The sequence below is a fragment of the Trichomycterus rosablanca genome, chromosome 23 (genome assembly GCF_030014385.1).
Source record: "Trichomycterus rosablanca isolate fTriRos1 chromosome 23, fTriRos1.hap1, whole genome shotgun sequence".
Taxonomy (NCBI): Eukaryota; Metazoa; Chordata; class Actinopteri; order Siluriformes; family Trichomycteridae; genus Trichomycterus; species Trichomycterus rosablanca.
Window position 1 is genome coordinate 15,141,015 of NC_086010.1, and position 22,280 is coordinate 15,163,294.

A 22,280-nucleotide genomic window follows, 5' to 3' on the forward strand; every position below is an offset into this window, starting at 1 on the left:
GCGTCTTTAGTGGTCAAGGCAATCCCAGCATTCAGTCCGGCAGCTCTTCTCTTACAGAAAAATTAAAAAAACATGGTTGACAGGACAGAGAAACGAACGTAAACGAAACGAGTCATTTTCAAACGTAAATAAATGATTATTGATTTTTAACTTGGATAAACTTGCACAAGTGTTTTTATTTGGAAGTTCGGGCTTGTCAGCGAATGTAACCGTTTTCGGTACACGAAGGGAGATGTTAGTTGACATGCTGGCGCGCTGTGCCACCCCATCCCATTGGTTTGAATGGCAAGATGCTAAACGCGAAACCCGATGGAATCTCTGTCCAAGTAGCGCGTTCGAATAACCTGACTTATAAGTCATTGACTTGTTAGAATCCTCTCTAGCGAGGCAGCTGCCTGTGTAGGCAGTAAGACAGCAAGGCAGCTCACTAGGTTTTCGAACACACCCTAGGAGATCAAATTTAGGTGGGCAGTTGAATTGTTTGGGTGGACAAAACAAAAATGTTGCTTTTTTGTTGCTATAATGAAGGGTATGTAAACAAGGGTATGTTTAATGTCGAGAAGGGGCAATTACATTTTTATTTTTTTATTTATTTTTGAGTGGGTATGTTATGTTATACCTACCCAACAAGCCGGCTCCAGTTGCAGCTAGTAGCTAGTAACTAGAAATAGGTTTTGCAGTTCACTTAACCAAGTCTGGTCTTTATTTATAGACCTAAAATCACAACAACTCCAAAGTAAAAATACCAAACTCACTCATTAGCGCCCCCTTATGTTTCACATGTCTCTAGAATAAGCAAAACACAAGCAACTAGTAAATAAATACAAACTACACATACCTTATTAGAGGAGTAATTTTAAATCTGAACAGACGTTTTCTGGAAGTTTCTGTATCTATTCATATTAAAATGTCTCTCTCTCTCTTTATATATATATATATACAGTATATATAGCCATGAGCATTAAAGCCTCCAAATGCTCCTCTGTAAACTCCAAACTTGCTCCTGAGTCTGTTTTTAATCAATTTAAGTGTTAAAAATGTAAGTTCACACTCTAAATTAAACATTTTAACGTATTTTTAATATATTTTAAAACCGTGGCCAGAACACTACTATTTTTTCTGAGGAGCAAAGTTAAATGGCACCGTCTCAAATGCCTTCCTCCGCCCTATGTAGTGCACTATGTTGGACATAGCAGAACCGCCACTCAATAATGCACAATATGTCTAATCTAAAGCTAATTTAACCTATGTTAAAGCAATAGTTTAATTAACATAATTAACACAATTAATAATTAATTAACATATCGTTTAATTACTGTGTATTAAAATGCTCGTTATTTTTGAATAGTGGCATAAGTAGGTAATAGGAGTAAATTGAGACGGGGCCGATGTGCTGCTCAAACGACAGGCTGAACTAAATGCCTAACTTAGCAAGCTTGCTAATGAAGCATAAATCTCTAAACTCTTACTTTTTTGCATTTTAACCATACTGTTTATGCATTTCTCTTGTTTCTCCACTCCTTTACACTTTTTAAAATGCTTTCCCCATTTTGCACTCATTACTAATGTGGTTTAACCTTTCCAGGTTGTTATCATTACATGATTGGCTAATTATCATGCACAGAGGACACTGAGGGCCAAAGTACATTTCAATATTAAGATACTTAAATCAGATTCTGTTATGTTTTTCCTTTCTGGACGGCACTGTTGCCTCACAGCAAGAAGGTCCTGGGTTCGATCCGGGTCCTTTCTGTGCTGAGTTTGCATGTTATCCCTGTGTCTGCTTGGGTTTCCTCCGGGTGCTCCGGTTTCCTCCCACAGTAGAGAAGGAGAAATTGAATTGTCCTATACGTACCCAGCCGCTAGGATGCATAAATTAGTGCATTGTAGTGCCGGTCCCAAGCCCGGATTAATAGGGAGGGTTGTGTCAGGAAGGGCATCCGGCGTAAAAACTGTGCCACGAGGAGATAGATTATGTTTTTCCTTTCTCTTGTCCAAACACAGAGCCCACCGTGAATTGAACCGGTACTCAATGGCCAGTCTAAAACATCAGTCTTGAATGTACATTTCTTTGAGCTACACCTGCCACATAGAAGCACTGTGTGGGTATACAATTACTCACTGTAGTCCATCTATTGCTCTGTACGCTCTGTACGTTTGTCACCACTTTACCCCATAGATCAATGGAAAGGGACCCCCGCTGACCATTCTCAGCCCAGCAATGATACTAACAAGGTAATGACCTAATAGTGTGTTGTACAGGTATGAATGTAGTAAATGCAAGTGTTGTTGGGCCTTTAAATCAATGCATGACAACAGGAAGAAAATAGCTCTAGGCTTTTGCATTATACTTTGAATAGCTTATTATTATTCATCCAGGTAAGGGCTAAACAGAAGTGTTAATATAGTCAAACTGATTTTTTATGGAGGGTGGAATGCTGACCATCATGCACTAGTCCATTTAATTGGTAACTACTGTACTTTAAAAACACCTGAGGCAAGTGAATGCTATAAAAGTAATCCTAAAATAAAATCAGTGCAGGATACGCTGATCAGCCATAACATTAAAACCACCTCCTTGTTTCTACACTCACTGTCCATTTTATCAGCTCCACTTACCACATAGAAGCACTTTGTAGTTCTACAACTACTGACTGTAGTCCATCTGTTTCTATACATACCTTTTTAGCCTGCTTTTACCCTGTTCTTCAATGGTCAGGACCCCCACAGATTATCTGGGTGGTAGATCATTCTCAGCACTGCAGTGACACTGACATGGTGCTGGTATTTGAGTGTGCTGCTGGAGTTTGAAATAATGTGTCCACTCACTGTCCACTCTATTAGACACTCCTACCTAGTTGGTCCACCTTGTAGATGTAAAGTCGGAGACGGTCGTTCATCTATTGCTGCTGTTCGAGTCGGTCATCTTCTAGACCTTCATTAGTGGTCACAGGACGCTGCCCACGGGGCGCTGTTGGCTGGATATTTTTGGTTGGTTGGTACCTTAAGCTCTAAACTACAATTGCCCTTATCTATTGGCTAGTACAGGCTACAGATAATGACCCATGTCATTACATAATGTACAGATAATGGTTCCCATGTTTAATAAAAATAAATACAGCAGCCAAGAATAACAACAATGCCATGTTTTATCACTTCCTTTATTGAATTATACAGACATTGTATAAAAAACATTAAGTTGAACATTTCAGGACCTAAAAAGCTTTTAATGCTCAACAGATTTCAGTAGCCTCCCACAATCAACCTCAAATCTTTACTAAACACACAGCCTTTAAGTGGAGATAACGTTCAAACGAGCGCCCAATCGCTGCCAGCTCCTGAAATCACCAGGCCAAGTCTGTATCATTGGCTAATTGCTACGCTGTCAAGGACCAGTGGCGGCGAGGAGAAGTTATTAGCCCTGATTGTTCCTCTAAAGCCCTGCCTCTGTGTGTGGTGGATCGGGAAGGAGGGGCTGGAGTGGCGGTGTTTTGATGGTCTTTAAAGCCTCTTCTTGTCCATTTTACCACTGAATTGGAATCGATTAAAGACCTGGATGCAGGATGAGGGCTGAATGGACGTGATGAGAGACACGGGTCTGTGTGAGTGACGAGCGGCCAATCAAGGCCTGAACCGACTGGCGCACGTAGTGACCTTAAATCATGCCTCGCCATCGGAGCACAATCGGCACACGGTGGACACTGATACGGCGGAAGAAAGATGTTGCCAAAAGTCAGGGGTTCGGTTGACAAGCAGACAATTGGAAAATGATGCATAAGAAAATCATTATATATATTTACACACAAACAAACACACATAAAAACAATTACAGAAAATGACTGGTCCAAAAAAAACCCTAAATTAACGTGCTGAGCTAAAAAACACCCGAGGTCGCTACTTCAGTGAGGTAAAGGCTTGGAAGAGCTTGGCGAGGTTGACCTCGGAGTAGCTGCTGGACAGCAGGACCCGGTCCAGTAGTGCCTTCAGCTTCGTGTACGCTGCTTTCTCTTCATTCGATGCGCTCTTCAGTTTCTCTGTGGATAGAGTGGATTTAACAGATTAGGGCTGGGCAACAAAGCAACATGACTTAGATAGATAGATGATAGAAAGATAGATAGATAGGTAGGTAGACAGACAGACAGATAGGTAAGTAGATAGATATATAGATATACAGACAGATAGGTAGGAAGGTAGGTAGACAGATATGTAGGTAGAAAGACAGATAGACAGATAAACAGATAGGTAGGGTAGATGGATATATAGATAGACAGACAGACCAGTAGGTAGATAGATAGACAGATAGATAGGTAGGTAAGTAGGTAGGTAGACAGATAGTCAGACAGATAGATAGGTAGCTAGGTAGGTAGATAGATAGGTAGGTAGATAAATAGATAGGTAGGTAGATGGATAGACAGACAGGTAGGTAGATATACAGACAGATAGATAGGTAGGTATGTAGGTAGATAGATATAGACAGACAGATAGATATAGATAGATAGATATACAGATATACATACAGACAGACAGGTAGATAGATAGGTAGGTAGGTAGATAGATATACAGACAGATAGATAGATATAGATAGACAGATAGGTAGATAGACAGATATACAGATAGGTAGGTAGATAGACAGATATACAGATAGGTAGGTAGGTAGATGAATAGACAGATACTGTAGATATAGATAGATATACAGACAGACAGACAGACAGGTAGGTAGATAGATGGATAGGTAGATAGATATACAGACAGATAGATAGGTAGGTAGATAGACAGATATACAGATATATATATATATATATATATATATATAGATAGACAGACAGATAGATAGACAGATAGACAGACAGGTAGGTGGATAGATAGATAGATAGACAGATAGACAGACAGGTAGGTGGATAGATAGATAGATAGACAGATAGACAGACAGATAGGTAGCTAGGTAGATAGATAGATAGATAGGTAAGTAGGTAGATGGATAGATAGACAGACAGATATAGAAAGGTGTCAGAATACACGGTGCGTCGCAGTTGCTGGGCTGTTTTGGCAGCAAAAGGGGGACCAACACAATATTAGGAAGGTGGTCATAATGTTGTGCCTGATCAATGCATGTCTGTAAGGTGAGGGGGTGGTAGAAGACCTGCCATGGATTGACATGGTGTCAGACCAAGAAAAGGAGCTAAAAAAAATAATAAAAAATGATTTAATAGTAATTAAATAATTTTATAAAATCTTTAATATTTTTTTTTTTCAAAATCCTGTTGCTTCTTAACCACTTTAATTTGGAAGTTATAATTATATTTATTTATTTATTTAAATATCCATAATTTATCGCAAATTCATTAAAATAAGCACAGCAGCAAAAAGCAAGACACTGTCAGCTGTCAAGGCTGAAAAATTGAAAGGAGAAGTGAAAAGCCTTCAGTTATGATATCGAATTCTGTTCTTGTCCAGAAGGCCGGAGTGCTTCATCAAGTATCATTTCAACCGAACGTCTCGGAGAATCGATAATGCAGCGGTAATCCGCGGCTCGAGCCGGCCGTACTGTGGTTCTCGGGGCTAGGTGTCGGCGGAGGGCTGGAGGCTAAATAGAGCGCGCTGCCGGGGAGCCTTGGGGTCAGGCAATCGGGTCGATACCTCGGGTCGTTTAGCCCGACGGGAGGGCCATCGGTAAGTGAGAGGAGATGATGGAGGAGCCGGCGGCAGGCGGGCGGGCGGTACCGAGCTGGAATTACTGACCGAGTCGACAGCTTTAACCAGAGTCTTTTGTAAAGCTGAGTCGAGGAAGACTCTGGTAGTGACCCCAAGTCTGGGCGAGATGGTCAGAATGTTTCAGTAAACGCAATCTGCATATGTAGAAGCTCTGGAGCCGCAGGGTGGAAAAGCTACCATTTCAATCAGCGGTCGGTCCTACGGTCGATCACCGCAGCGCAAAATTGCTATATTGCAAAATTGCTGCACTCACCGAGCACTTTATTAGGAACACCTATCTGGTCTAAATGCTCATCGATTATTTTATAAGCCACACCTACCACACAGATGAATTTTGTGGGTATACAAATACTGACTGATGTCAACACCTTGTACCCTAAACTTCAACAGATTCCAATATTAAGGACAGGATTCCAACCAGGATTCCAATATTAAGGACAGGATTCCAACCAGGATTCCAATATTAAGGACAGGATTCCAACTAGGATTCCAATATTAAGGACAGGATTCCAACTAGGATTCCAATATTAAGGACAGGATTCCAACTAGGATTCCAATATAAGGGACAGGACAATATTTAGGGACAGGATTCCAATATTCGGGACAAAATTTCAATATTAAGGACAGGATTCCAACCAGGATTCCAATATTAAGGACAGGATTCCAATATTAAGGACAGGATTCCAACCAGGATTCCAATATTAAGGACAGGATTCCAACCAGGATTCCAATATTAAGGACAGGATTCCAACTAGGATTCCAATATAAGGGACAGGACAATATTTAGGGACAGGATTCCAATATTAGGGACAAAATTTCAATATTAAGGACAGGATTCCAACCAGGATTCCAATATTAAGGACAGGATTCCAATATTAAGGACAGGATTCCAACCAGGATTCCAATATTAAGGACAGGATTCCAACCAGAACTCTAATATTATGAACAGGATTCCAATATTATGGACAGGATTCCAATATTAAGGACAATACTCCAATATTAAGGACAAGATTGCAATATCAACCAGGATTTCTACACTAAGGACAAGATTCCAATATCAAGGACAAGATTCCAACCAGGATTCCAATATTAAGGACAGGATTCCAACCAGAACTCTAATATTATGAACAGGATTCCAACATTAAGGACAGGATTCCAATAATTCCAATATTAAGGGCAATACTCCAATATTAAGGACAAGATTACAATATTAAGGACATTATTCCAATATTAAGGACAAGATTACAATATTAAGGACAAGATTCCAATATCAAGGACACAATTCCAATATTAGGGACAAGATTCCAACCAGGATTCCAATATTAAGGACAGGATTCCAATATTATGGACAGGATTCCAACCAGGATTCCAATATTAAGGACAGGATTCCAATAATTCCAATATTAAGGACAATACTCCAGTATTAAGGACAAGATTGCAATATTATGGACAGGATTCCAACCAGGATTCCAATTTTAAGACATGATTTTAATATTAAAGACAGGATTCCAATATTAAGGACGGGATTCCAACCAGAATTCCAGTATAAGGGACAGGTTTCCAACCAGGACTCCAATATTGTGGGACAGTGGTAGCCTAGTGGGTAGCGCTTTGGGCTATCAACTAGAAGATTGGCGGTTCAAATCCAGGCTCTGAGCAAGACCCTTAACTCTGTCTTCTCCAGGGGCGCCGTAAGGTGGCTGACCCTGCGCTCTGACCCCAGCTCACAAAACAAGCTGGGATATGCGAAGAAAGAATTTCATTGTACTGTACAACTGTATATGTATATATGACAAATAAAGTATATCTTCTATCTTCTTCTTCTAATATTAAGGACAGAATTCCAACCAGCGCAAGTAGGCCAAATCTAACAGGGGCCAAGTTTCAAGCAGACACATACAGGGGTTGGACAAAATAACTGAAACACCTGTCATTTTAGTGTGGGAGGTTTCATGGCTAAATTGGACCAGTCTGGTGGCCAATCTTCATTAATTGCACATTGCACCAGTAAGAGCAGAGTGTGAAGGTTCAATTAGCAGGGTAAGAGCACAGTTTTGCTCAAAATATTGCAATGCACACAACATTATGGGTGACATACCAGAGTTCAAAAGAGGACAAATTGTTGGTGCACGTGTTGCTGGCGCATCTGTGACCAAGACAGCAAGTCTTTGTGATGTATCAAGAGCCACGGTATCCAGGGTAATGTCAGCATACCACCAAGAAGGACAAACCACATCCAACAGGATTAACTGTGGACGCAAGAGGAAGCTGTCTGAAAGGGATGTTCGGGTGCTAACCCGGATTGTATCCAAAAAACATAAAACCACGGCTGCCCAAATCACGGCAGAATTAAATGTGCACCTCAACTCTCCTGTTTCCACCAGAACTGTCCGTCGGGAGCTCCACAGGGTCGATATACACGGCCGGGCTGCTATAGCCAAACCTTTGGTCACTCGTGCCAATGCCAAACGTCGGTTTCAATGGTGCAAGGAGCGCAAATCTTGGGCTGTGGACAATGTGAAACATGTATTGTTCTCTGATGAGTCCACCTTTACTGTTTTCCCCACATCCGGGAGAGTTACGGTGTGGAGAAGCCCCAAAGAAGCGTACCACCCAGACTGTTGCATGCCCAGAGTGAAGCATGGGGGTGGATCAGTGATGGTTTGGGCTGCCATATCATGGCATTCCCTTGGCCCAATACTTGTGCTAGATGGGCGCGTCACTGCCAAGGACTACCGAACCATTCTGGAGGACCATGTGCATCCAATGGCGGTGCCGTGTATCAGGATGACAATGCACCAATACAGACAGCAAGACTGGTGAAAGATTGGTTTGATGAACATGAAAGTGAAGTTGAACATCTCCCATGGCCTGCACAGTCACCAGATCTAAATATTATTGAGCCACTTTGGGGTGTTTTGGAGAAGCGAGTCAGGAAACGTTTTCCTCCACCAGCATCACGTAGTGACCTGGCCACTATCCTGCAAGAAGAATGGCTTAAAATCCCTCTGACCACTGTGCAGGACTTGTATATGTCATTTCCAAGACGAATTGACGCTGTATTGGCCGCAAAAGGAGGCCCTACACCATACTAATAAATTATTGTGGTCTAAAACCAGGTGTTTCAGTTATTTTGTCCAACCCCTGTATCTGCGCCTACTAGCATTATCACATATTACACCCTCAGAGAGAGAACAGAAAGAAAGAGACTACGAGAAAAATAAAGGAAGAGAAAAGAACGAAAGGCTGACATGAACTATAGCGAGGGGAAGGGGGGGGGATACTATTTACCTAAGAATAAGAAGAGGAAGGAGAAGAAAGAAGATGATGCATGATCAAGCGCAAGCAATCATGTCATCATTTTTGAAAGGTGGGAGAAAAGAATTCTTTTTCTTCTCACTCCGTTCTCTTCTTCATCCCAAAACCCTCCACCTGCACCCCCCCCTCGCAATCACGGCGTAGGGAATGGATAAAAAGAGCAACTTAAAAGCCACGAAGGTTGTCAGAGAGCTCGCTTTCCTACTCGGCCCGGCAGGGGTCGTATTTAAAATAAATAGCATGGGGGGGGGGGGGGGGGGGGGATGGAGACGGAGAAAAAGGTAGAGAAGATGAAGGGGAAAAAGAAGGCGCTGGAAGGCCGGGCTGAACCGAGAAAGCGGTCCAGGCAGGCAGGCGGGCAGACAGACAGACAGGCAGGCAGGCCAGGGGAGAGGAGATGGAAGGAGAGAAGACGAGGAAGCGGGGGATGAAGGCGGCAGGCAGGGGTGGCACGCCTGGCTGGTGACAGAGCGCAGCTAAGCTAGTCCAAGAGAGTGTATCAGCTTCCATGCGCGCTAACTAGGTGTAAATACAATAACAAGCATGTAATTAAGTGAGCATGATGAAGTTAATGGAGATCATACATTCCATTTGGGCTGCTTATGAATATTCTATTAGATGTTATCAGGCAGCTGGAATAGCTGTTAATTTAATCATCACCGCGAGCAGGGAAAAGTTCTTTGTGCGAGTGTAATTGCACAGAATGAATAATTGATTTGACAATCGCGCCCGTGGATTTGCAGCGGCTCGGGAGAAAAAAAAAAAGAAGAAGAAAAAAAAAAAAAAAAAAGAGGCTGGCAGAGCGCGGGGGAGGAGGGGCGGCGGCGAGGCCGAGAGCTCGGCGCCCTGAAAAGGTTGCAGAGGAGATAGCCTGCAAATTGAGCATTAGCTGCACACTGATAAAGGACAATTTTTATTTTATCAATGCGGCGAAATTACATTACGGGCCGGGCATAATCACACTGCCCACACTTAAGAGACGAGAGAGAGAAAAAAAAGAGAGAGAGAGAAGCGGCCGACAAAAGAGAAGTAAAAAAGGACGACAAAAAGAGGAAATAAATTGCTCTTCATGAAAAGAAGGAAATCACGAGTTCAACACGATTTGGAAGTCATTGACACGGGATATCTAATATTTCTTAGGATGGGAAAAAAAAAAAAACTCCAGAGAAAATGCTTTATTATGGACCGACTCCTGCAGGGTGTGAAATTGCCTCCGCGTTCACCTCGCTTACTGCAATCAGTCGGGAGAACTCCGGTCTACGTGTAGATCAGAACCGGCGTCTGAGACGTCTGGCGCTCTAGACGCGCCCTACTTCCTCTGTGTGCACACAACCCGGCCGAGATCAGGCCGAGTGGCTGTATGAGCAACGATTGGCCGGTTGCTCAGTTGAGGGGCGGGACAAAGAACCGGATGTGGGTCTCTCTCTGTCAGAATGCGATTATGACCTCTGCCGGCTGATTAGAGGCGCCTGCACAGAGATGAGGAAGAGTGCCCTTAGGGTGTCTCTTTGCATGCAACGCTAGGTGGCGCCAAACCCATCAATGTGCGGGTGGCAAAAATGCATCCGGCTGGCTGCTGCCCATGTTTTGGAGGGGATGTGGGTTAGCTTCGATCTCCTCGGTCAGGCAAGGCAAGCACACCCACTCCACTTACCATATAGAAGCACTTTGTAGTTCTACAATTACTGACTGTAGTCCATCTATTTCTCTACATACCTTTTTAGCCTGCTTTCACCCTGTTCTTCAATGGTCAGGACCCCCACAGGACCACTACAGAGCAGGTATTATTTAGGTGGTGGATCATTCTCAGCACTGCAGTGACACTGACATGGTGGTGGTGTGTTAGTGTGTGTTGTACTGGTGTGAGTGGATCAGACAGAGCAATGTCACTGCTGGACTGAGAATAGTCCACCAACCAAAAAAGTATCCAGCCAACAGCGTCCTGTCTGCAGCGCCCTGTACCCACTGTTGAAGGTCTAGAAGACGACCGACTCAAACAGCAGCAATAGATGAGCGATCGTCTCTGACTTTACATCTACAGGGTGGACCAACTAGGTAGGAGTGGACAGTGAGTGGACACGGTATTTAAAAACTCATACCAGCACAACACACACTAACACACCACCACCATGTCAGTGTCACTGCAGGGCTGAGAATGATCCACCACCTAAATAATACCTGCTCTGTAGTGGTCCTGTGGAGGTCCTGACCATTGAAGAACAAGGTGAAAGGGGGCTAACAAAACATGCAGAGAAACAGATGGTCTACAGTCAGTAATTGTAGAACAACAAAGTGCTTCTATATGGTAAGTGGTGATGGTTTTAATATTACGGCTGATCAGTGAAAATTCAATTTGTTATAGTAGCATGACAAATTCCCTGAATCTTTTTACAATATATGTACGGTAGGCGGTAAAGGCAACTAAATTGACAAGCATCTTGACACAAAGCCCAACCATAGATGTGATTTCTCATCATTGCTATTAAAAATCCTATGTGGAGAGATTGCGTGTAAATCCACCGCTGGCTGGTGGGAAAGAAGCAGGGCAGATGCCCGAGGGTGGTTCATGCATTAGGGGAACTAGACACGACTAGCTTTGGACAAACAATGGAAGAGGGAAACGCCAAATATTAGTATTGTATTATTTGTGCCGATTCTGCAGTACACACGCAGTGCTGATAGGTACAGCGCCAACCGTGGCAGGGAGTGACACTGCGTCCAATCAGACCTCATCAGCTGTTAAGTTTAACGTCGCCTGCCAAACCACGCCGATTAAAACACCTCAATTGTTCACGCCGAGCCCGGAGTCCGAAGGCCGCAGCGGGATCACCTTCCTCACCTCCGGCCTGTTGCGTCCAGCCCGCCCCCCTCCTCTCTACCTCTTCGCCTCCCTGCGCCGTAGAGCGGCACGATAACGGCGGCGCGGCCGTCAGAATGGCGGCGAGATTGGTTTTTCTATTGTGCCGTCGAGCTGGCATAATGCCCACTTTAAAAGCAATTCCTCGCTCATCAGAGACAGACAGAAAATCTGCGACGATACGACACTAAACGTCCCGGGCTGGGGGAAGGGAGGGTTTAGGGTGAATTCAGTTGAATTACGATTGCATGTGTGTGTGTGTGTGTGTGTGCACGAGTGCTTATGTGTGTGTGTGTACTGAAAAATAGGGCAGCAGAAAGTTTGTGGAACTCCACTTTATTCCATCGTTCCCGCCATGCGCCAGCCTTTCCCTCTGCCCAGGCCTTGACCTCATGCTTTCTGCCCATTGTGCTCTGCTGGTTGGAGTAAATGGATTGGAGTAAAGGATACATCATCACTGCACTCTTCTTTGCAGGGGGGATAAAATACAGGGGGCCCAAACAGACCCAGAGAATGGGCAAAACAACAAGTCCAACAAGGGAATCGTGGGAAGACGAGACAAGAGACCCCTTCGAGAGGGGTCGAAGGTGAGAAATTGCTCCATCTGTGGTGGTGTTCGACAACAATTCAGAAACGACTACAGACTGAGTAGCTAAATATAATACCTAAAGCTGAGCTACGTCCTAAACCAGTGGTCATTTCTAAGAGATATACCATCCAAGGGTCTGTCTGGAAACCTAGTGAGCTGCCTTGCTGCCTATTGCCTACCTTAACAGCTGCCTAACACCCCCCACCCCCCCAACACATAGCCAATCATACTGTGTAAACTGTGTTCACGCTATAGTCAATATAGCTTCGAATTAAGGCACTACTGGAGATATACAATACAAGGGTCTGTCTGGAAACCTAGTGAGCTGCCTTGCTGCCTATTGCCTACCTAGGAAGCTGCCTAACACCCCCCATCTCCAACACACAGCCAATCATACTGTGTAAACTGTGTTAACGCTATAGTCAATATAGCTTCGAATTAAGGCACTACTGGAGATATACCATACAAGGGTCTGTCTGGAAACCTAGTGAGCTGCCTTGCTGCCTATTGCCTACCAAGGCAGCTGCCTACCCCCAAACGCATAGCCAATCATAACTGTGCAGACTTGTTCACGCTACAGTCAATATAGCTTCGAATTAAGGCACTACTGGAGATATACCATCCAAGGGTCTGTCTGGAAACCTAATGAGCTGCCTTGCTGCCTATTGCCTACCTAAACAGCTGCCTACCCCCAAACGCATAGCCAATCATAACTGTGCAGACTTGTTCACGCTATAGTCAATATAGCTTCGAATTAAGGCACTACTGGAGATATACCATACAAGGGTCTGTCTGGAAACCTAGTGAGCTGCCTTACTGCCTATTGCCTACCTAGGCAGCTGCCTACCCCCAAACGCATAGCCAATCATAACTGTGCAGACTTGTTCACGCTATAGTCAATATAGCTTCGAATTAAGGCACTACTGGAGATATACCATCCAAGGGTCTGTCTGGAAACCTAGTGAGCTGCCTTGCTGCCTATTGCCTACCAAGGCAGCTGCCTACTCCCAAACGCATAGCCAATCATAACTGTGCAGACTTGTTCACGCTAGTCAATATAGCTTCGAAATAAGGCACTACTGGAGATATACCATCCAAGGGTCTGTCTGGAAACCTAATGAGCTGCCTTGCTGCCTATTGCCTACCTAAACAGCTGCCTACCCCCAAACGCATAGCCAATCATAACTGTGCAGACTTGTTCACGCTATAGTCAATATAGCTTCGAATTAAGGCACTACTGGAGATATACCATACAAGGGTCTGTCTGGAAACCTAGTGAGCTGCCTTACTGCCTATTGCCTACCTAGGCAGCTGCCTACCCCCAAACGCATAGCCAATCATAACTGTGCAGACTTGTTCACGCTATAGTCAATATAGCTTCGAATTAAGGCACTACTGGAGATATACCATCCAAGGGTCTGTCTGGAAACCTAGTGAGCTGCCTTGCTGCCTATTGCCTACCAAGGCAGCTGCCTACTCCCAAACGCATAGCCAATCATAACTGTGCAGACTTGTTCACGCTAGTCAATATAGCTTCGAAATAAGGCACTACTGGAGATATACCATCCAAGGGTCTGTCTGGAAACCTAGTGAGCTGCCTTGCTGCCTATTGCCTACCTAGGCAGCTGCCTAACACCCCCCCCCCAACACATAGCCAATCATACTGTGTAAACTGTGTTCATGCTAGTCAATAAAGCTTTGAATTAAGGCACTACTGAAGATATACCATCCAAGGGTCTGTCTGGAAACCTAATGAGCTGCCTTGCTGCCTATTGCCTACCTAGGCAGCTGCCTAACACCCCCCCCCCCCCCCCCCCCAACACATAGCCAATCATACTGTGTAAACTGTGTTCGCGCTATAGTCAATATAGCTTCCAATTAAGGCACTACTGGAGATATACCATCCAAAGGGTCTGTCTGGAAACCTAGTGAGCTGCCTTGCTGCCTATTGCCTACCTAGGCAGCTGCCTACTCCCAAACGCATAGCCAATCATAACTGTGCAGACTTGTTCACGCTATAGCCTTTATAACTTCGAATTAAGGCACTACTGGAGATATCCCATCCAAGGGTCTGTCTGTAAACCTAGTGAGCTGCCTTGCTGCCTATTGCCTACCTAAACAGCTGCCTACCCCCCCCCAACACATAGCCAATCATACTGTGTAAACTGTGTTCATGCTATAGTCAATAAAGCTTTGAATTAAGGCACTACTGGAAATATACCATCCAAGGGTCTATCTGGAAACCTAGTGAGCTGCCTTGCTGCCTATTGCGTACCTAGGCAGCTGCCTAACACCCCCACCCCCAACACATAGCCAATCATACCGTGTAAACTGTGTTCACGCTATAGTCAATATAGCTTCGAATTAAGACATTACTGAAGATATACCATCCAAGGGTCTGTCTGGAAACCTAGTGAGCTGCCTTGCTGCCTATTGCCTACCTAAACAGCTGCCTAACACCCCCCCCAACACATAGCCAATCATACTGTGTAAACTGTGTTCACGCTATAGTCAATATAGCTTCGAATTAAGGCACTACTGGAGATATACAAGTATTCAGTCAGATCATCTTCAAATTAAGGCACCTCAGTAGGCAGCATTTTAAGGCAACGTGTCTATGTTGAGAGCTCGCTAGGTTTTTTCAGACAGACCCACTACGTCCAGCGTTAGCCGCCCGCCTGGGGTCTAAATCGGGACATCGACCAGGTAAAGACAGTACCGGTGATCCAGCCCTGTAATTTCTCACCCAGACCCAGCTGTGCTGTGCAGTCTGTAATACAGTAATGTGTGGAATTACGGCGATGGTGAAGAGGGGAATGACAGCATTGCAGCAGCTATGGAAGACATACAGGATTAGTTCCTAGACACACATACGAGCCAAAACATTAGGACCACTTCTAAAAATGTGTATGACTATTGATGACTATTAAGCATATTAAATATTGGTGGTATGACTGGTTTGATATATATGCCTAAAAGCAAGGGGTGCTTACAGGCAGGTGTGGTGAATACCTGGTGTGGTCTACGCTCCTCCACTTTCTGTACAGGCAACCAAGCCCCACCCCTTAGTCCGGTCTTTTCCATCCAGCAGACTGGAGGCCAATTGTGCCCGTTATAGCGTGCCCAGCCGACCGGTATCAGAGCCGAGATTCGAACTCAAAGGCTCAGAACCTCGGCGCTGGTGCACTGAGTGATATGGATGCCAAATGTATGTAACACATGACTACACTACAGCAACGGTAAACCATCCAATCACAACTCCTACCATACATGTTAAGATCCTTCTATACAAGTAACAACACTGTGGTCAGTTGACCTATCCAATTTAGGTACAGTCCTATTCTCTTTTGTGAGCACCCCCAGTAGTCTGGACTAATCCCCCCCCATCCCCAAAAATGTCTTTTTAATGCCCTTGTCATTCACCTACTTGCCTTATAATGTCTGGACACCATTCTGAACAATCTAACCTGTAAATATTTACATCTAATTTCCATCTGGTCAAAATCAGAGGTTTATATATATATATATAAAAAAAAAAAAAAACTCTTTGTAAAATTAGAGGCCAAGCTAACAGGTCAGAACTGGAAGATTGTAGCCAATCACCCCAAGCATCAACTGTATGGAAAAGTAGAGAAATAAAAATTCCAGAGACACGCCGGGTCTATAATCATGTTACCCCCCCCCCCCTCCCCCTCATACGCACGCTGCCTGCTCCGTGTTCTGAGTGGTCATCTATTGATTACGCGTTATATTTATCAACGCCTCTGGCTCTCGCTCCGGACCTCGTCGGCACATGCGGAAATAAATAAATAAATGTACAAGTCCGTTCCGAGAGGTCCTTTTTAATCAAGTGACATCAATCACCGAGGCCGAGAATAAGTAGCCTCGGTACGGCTGGCGGGCTTAGAGGCTGGATCCTCCGCTGGGCTTGCTGGAAATATATGCTCCATGTCCCATTATTTATGAAGGCCTATCCTTTTGCCTTCTTGCCAATTACTCGCCCTATCATTTTCCAAAATCTAAAAACTGTTTTCAATCAACACAGCCGACGCTATTACAGAGTGCCTGCCGGCCCCGAGAGGAGGCTTTTCTCCCTTTTTCGCGCTCCCTCCGACTGATTGGACCGCTTTGCATTCTGCGCTGCGCCGTGATTGAATCCGTCGCTGAATTAAGGCTGTCGACTCGAGGAGCTGCACATCCTTAACCCAGCCCCCCCCCCTCCTTTTTCTCCCCCCCTGCCAACCCCTTGACCGCCTCCAGACTTGTGTGAGCAGTGTACACTGTGTGTGTGTGTGTGCGCACCTGTGTGATGGGCTTAAACGTGTACGCTGTGCTAGTCAGGGTGGAAAACGACCACAAGTCTGAAGCTATATCACACCGCAAGAACTGGTTCAGATTTTTTGCACCAATGTGAATGGTAGGTTTTTCATGCAGCTAAGATCTCCAGCCTGAAATCCTAGCTGTGCTATCAACCGGCCCAACGCCTGTTGTCTGGGTCTGTCTGAAAACCTAGTGATCTCTCTATATAGAGAGAGCAGGCTGTCCGAATTCTTAGATACCTTAAAATGCTGCCTACTAAGGTGCCCTATTTTGGTACCTTATGAGTCTAATGTCTTATTAGAATCCTCTCTAATTAGGCAGCTGCCTAGGTAGGCAGTAGGCAGCAAGGCAGCTCACTAGCAACAAAGGCAGCCACATAACAGCAGCCACTCTTTAGCCAGCCTACTCACAAGACTTGTGATCCCACAAGTCTATGTCTGTAGGAATTTGTGCCCATTCAGTCAGGAGTATTTGTACGGCTGGGCTCTGATGTTTGACGTTCCGGTTCATTCCAGAGCTGTTCAGTAGGGTTTCTTTAAACCTAGCTTTTGTTTATGTCTTTATAGAGCTTGCTTTGTGCACTTGGGGACAATCAGGTCATGCTGGAACCGGGAAAAGCCTTCCCTAAACTGTTGCTGCAAAGTATAACTGAGTTATTACAATTGTGGACGAAACCTTTGACCTTTTATTAGAGGGCGTGTCCATATAGTGTGTGTGAATCCAAGAGGATAAAGTATTGGGACAGACTGGACATACAGGGACAATGGTAGCGTAGTGGGTGGAGATCTGGCCTATCATTCGCAAGACTGTTGGTTTGAATCCAGGCTTTTCTATGGAGTCATTGTTGGGCCCTTGAACAAGGGCCTTAACCCTATCTGACCCCAGACCCCAGATTTGGGTTTTAACGCCAAGTTTAACAGACGACTGGGTCAGATCATCTCAGAAACTGCAGCTCTTGTGGGGTGTTCCCAGTGTGCAGGGGTCAGTATGTATCAAAAGTGGTCCAAGGAAGGAACAGTGGTTAACCGACCAAGGCTCACTGATGCACGTGGGGAGCGAAGGCTGGCCCGTGTGGTCCGATCCAACAGACGAGCTAGATGTAGATGTAGCTCAGATTGCTGAAGGAGTTAATGCTGGTTCTGATAGAGAGGTGTCAGAATACACAGTGCATCACAGTTAGGAAGGTGGTCATAATGTTATGCCTTATCGGTATAGGTATTACTTTATCTTGTCATTATATTTTGGGCCATTGCGAGGTAAGTTAACTGTATTACAACCCGGTGATGAAACAAATGTATTTTAATATAAACAATATGTACACAACATATGTGCTTACGTTTCTCGTCTGGCTGAAGGACCTTGGCGACGGCGTATTCCCAATCGAAGATGAACCTGTAGAAGCTCAGCTGGTTGTAGAGCGCTTTCTCGGAATACTGGAAAAGAAAAGAAAAAAAAAAAAAAAAAAAAAATCACAAATCCGAACCGAGGGTCTTTCTGAAAACCTACCTGGGCAGCTGCCTAAGTAGAGAAGATTCTACTAAGACACTGAACTCATAAGACAGATTATTTAGACGCATTACTTAGGCGTCCGGTCATCCCGCCCTAGCAGACACGGTAGCCGATTAGAGTCTGCTTCAGGCACTGCCGATTAAGTCCGCTAGATGTCGCCCAGCCTACAGGTGGCAACCGGTTTCGAACCTGAGGAGTTCAGAATCTCGGTGCTGGTGTGCTAGCGGAATATCGCGCTTGTCCACAATATTTGTCATTTTTTTGTGAGAGAAGTTGTGCCGCACTGAATGCTGGGATTGCCTTCATTGCTAAGCAAGCATCAGATGCTCCCACCTCATTAGAAATAAGGCACCTTAGTAGGCAGCCTTAGGGTCCAATCGTCCGATTACGTCATGCTTCCTCTCCACTAATGCTGATCCCCACTCTGATTGAGGAGAACAAAGCAAACCCACAACCCCTCCCACAGGTGTGCAGCAGCCATATGCATTTTGTCACCTACACTTTGACGAGTGCAATGGGGATCAGCACCGTGTACGGAGAGACACACCCCGACAGCACTTTCTTTCTTTGTCTCGGTGCAGGCGCAATCAATCAGCCAGCAGAGGTCGTGGTTGCATCCGTCATGTGAGAGTCCCTATCCGGCTTAATTCCACCCCTATATGAACAACAGGCCAATCGTTGTTCATGTGGCTGCTCAGCTGAGACTGGATACGATGTATTCAAGATCCCAGCTCTGGCGTTCTAGCGTGTGTTTCTACACCTGAGCGACCCCTAGCAGAGGCCTCTAGTAGGGCCTCAGGAGTGCACGTCGATGTAGAGGGCTCACTAGGTTTTCGGACAGACCCCAAACGGCGGCCACTGTAGACCAGAACTCGTCACTTTAGTTCAGCGACAGGTATTTTAATGCGACATCATGCGCAGACGATCACACGCAAACTCGAATTTCCACTCGAACGCGCTTCGAACCGTTTAGTAACGCCGCGGCGACCGATTACTCAATCGCTCGCTCATTTCGAAACGGAAAAGAAACCAAACCCAAAACAATTAAGCGTGATCAGACCCATGTTTATCTCACACGGGTTACTTGTGTGTTTTCGGCGTCTGCGCCTCCGTCCGCGTCTGGCTGGGGAGTGAGAGATCGGTGCGATTCAATCAGGGGAAAGCTGGAGAATCACCGGCGTTAATTACAGCCGGAGGGACGGGTAGTGCTCGTCGCATATTCTCCGCCGGTATAGTCGGGGGCAAACACGGTCGCCCGGGCGAGCCCTCCGTTTAGAGTCGTGTAACCTGCCAAATGTGTCTGATTGGCCAAAGAGGAAAAAAAACAGGCGCCTTGTCGCCTGGCGCAACCCCCGCTTTTACCTGCGAGTGCCAAAAAAGCAGGAAACAATTTGTTTGGTTTGTAAATGCTGCTGTAATTACCGTGGGCCATGTGTCCGCCTGCCAGAAGCGCTCAGGTCGGGAGAGAGAGATAGAGAGAGAGAGAGAGAGAGACAGAAGGGACAGGGAGGGGGAAGAGAGAGAGAGAGAGAGAGAGGGAGGATCAAATCCGAAATTACCTTGAAATTACCTACTTCATAATAGTTTGTTTTGATAAGGCATTGTGTGTGGAGCTGATGAACAACGCTGGCTGTCAATTTGATTAGCCATTATACTTTTATGTTAATTGCCGTTATTGGGCCGCCGTCTCCCTGAGTCACCATAGAAGCCGGGCAATGTGCGATAAAGCGGCGCGGAGGGAATCCGCCGAGGGCCTCTCTCCGGCTTTTAATTGCCCTCCGCGGCTTCCGACGAGGCCGGCAGCTGTTGACCCGCGATGCGCTCGCCGGTCAACAATCCTGCCCGTCGATTCAGCAATGCGGCCCGTAATGGAGGCCTGGTACCCGGCGCCAGGACGGATAGCTTGGCACGCGCGCTCTCTCCCCGCTGAACAAACACGTGCGGCCGCTATTACAGAGGGTGCGCGACGGGAAGCGCACCAGTCAGAATTTAACAGCTTCTCTCTGACAGGTGTCGAAAAGGCGTGTCGAGCCTTATTCGATTTACTATTTAGTCTCGCTGGACCCCCCCCCCCACGTTCGTTCGCCCCCCTCCGAACATTTCGTCGTGTCCGTCTCGGCGCTTTGTTCCCAGACTGACACCGTTTCAATCTTCGGCGCAAATCTGCGGCGTTTTCGGCCCGACTTGACTAAAGGAGCAAACCAGCTGTGAAATTGCCTCTCCCCGGAGATCGCCCCCGTTTCCCACAGCCCCCCCGTGGACGGACACGCTTGAGCACTTTGCCCTCGACCCTTGGTGTACGGCTGAAGCCGTATGCAGAGCCCCGGCCCGAACGCGCGAGGTGCTAATCCGTCACCGTGAACGCCACAGATCTAAGTAGTTCGATAGAGGGAGGGTCAGATCAGGTTTCTTCTCATCGTGGTGGAGGAACACGCAAGGCATAGCGTGACTTTCTGTACTGGTCTGGTGTCAAAGAAGCAGTGTGTCAAATAATGTGAAATAGTGCAAGCAGCAGAAGAATTGGAAATGACTAAATGAGAACAAAAAGGAAGGTGGGGGGTCCTCCCCAATATCCCAATGTTCTTGAAATTGCCATTTGAACGTCCTAAATATCTTGCATTGAATCAGGTAATAAAAGCTCCAGGAGAACTGCATCCCTGACCAGGATAAAGTGCTTACTTAAACATGACTGACCTGTTGTATTTGTTCTTTCCTTTATTTCACCCAGTAACCTAGTAATGTCCACTTGACGCTTATCTTCCTCACACATGCAGCTGCAGACCGCTTCTTTTCACCTGCCAGGGGCGTGGTCTCACAAAGCGCATAAAGCGAAGAGGCTTCAGTGATCACCCGCCCCCTATTAAGGCTGCTTGCCTGACCACAGCGATGAGGATCTCTGCTTCGGCTATGTCCCTCCCCATAGACAGGCAGCCAATTATGTGCCTGTGTAGACACTCGGTCGGTCGATAGCACAGCTGAGATTTGAACTCTGAATTGGATTGGACTTGCACGACATATAGAAGAACTAACACAAACCTGGATGTCCTTTGAGGCCCTACCCCCTAAACTCCAACCCCTGTAATTCAACACAGAAAGGGAAACTATGCTTAGGGTAAAAGGTACAGCTTCGTATGGTAAATTTTGTAAATAGGGTTCGCATCTCAGTGGGGTCACAAGCTTGTCTGTCGCTCTACAGACACAATAGAATGAGCAACAGCGACTCCTACTGTCTGGTTTCTTCATACACATAAAAGCTCTTTAGTTTTAGGAATATATCTGAGTTTTTTGCCACAGCTAAAATCTGGCAACCCTACTTAGAAATCCAGGATGTGACACACATGCAGCCGCAGACCGCTTCTTTTCACCTGCCAGGGGCGGGGTCTCACAAAACTCAATAAAGCCCTTCAGTGATTGATCGGTGATTGGTCGGCAGAGGTCGTAATTGCTGCAGCGATTTTCAGTGTTTGATTACTGTACCTTCCTGCTACAGACACAGCCAATCGTGAGTCTGGGTAGACGCTTGGTCGGTCGATAGCACTGCTGGGATTCGAACACTGAATTGGACGACATATAGAAGAACTAACACAAACCTGGATGTCCCTTGAGCCCCTACCCCCTAAACTCCAACCCCTGTAATGTAACACAGAAAGGGAAACTATGCTTAGGGTAAAAAGGTACGGCTTAGTAGGGTAAATTTAGTAAATAGGGTTCGCATCTCAGACACAATAGGACAAGCAACAGCGACTCCTACTGTCTGGTTTCTCCACACGCATTAAAGCTCTTTGTGTCAGTTTTTTTTTTCTTAGGTGGATTCTGCCACAGCTGAAATCTGGCAACCCTACTTACAAATCCAGGATGTGACACATGCAGTTGCAGACCGCTTCTTTTCACCTGCCAGGGGCGGGGTCTCACAAAGCTCAATAAAGCCCTTCAGTGATCGATTGGTCAGCAGAGGTCGTAATTGCTGCAGCGATG

At 45.6% G+C, this 22,280-nt stretch overlaps 1 protein-coding gene across 1 annotated transcript in view; it reads right to left on the reverse strand.

The window, feature by feature from the left end:
- Positions 1-3,142: 3,142 nt before the first annotated feature.
- The window catches only part of pola1 (polymerase (DNA directed), alpha 1), a 78,379-nt gene continuing 59,241 nt past the window's right edge, over positions 3,143-22,280 (reverse strand). Inside the window, exons 35-36 of the mRNA XM_062985781.1 lie at positions 18,133-18,229; positions 3,143-4,034 (exon numbers count right to left, since the gene is read on the reverse strand). Of these exons, the coding sequence (XP_062841851.1) occupies positions 3,895-4,034; positions 18,133-18,229 (237 nt within the window). The 3' untranslated portion in view covers positions 3,143-3,894. The remainder of the gene's footprint in view (positions 4,035-18,132; positions 18,230-22,280) is intronic.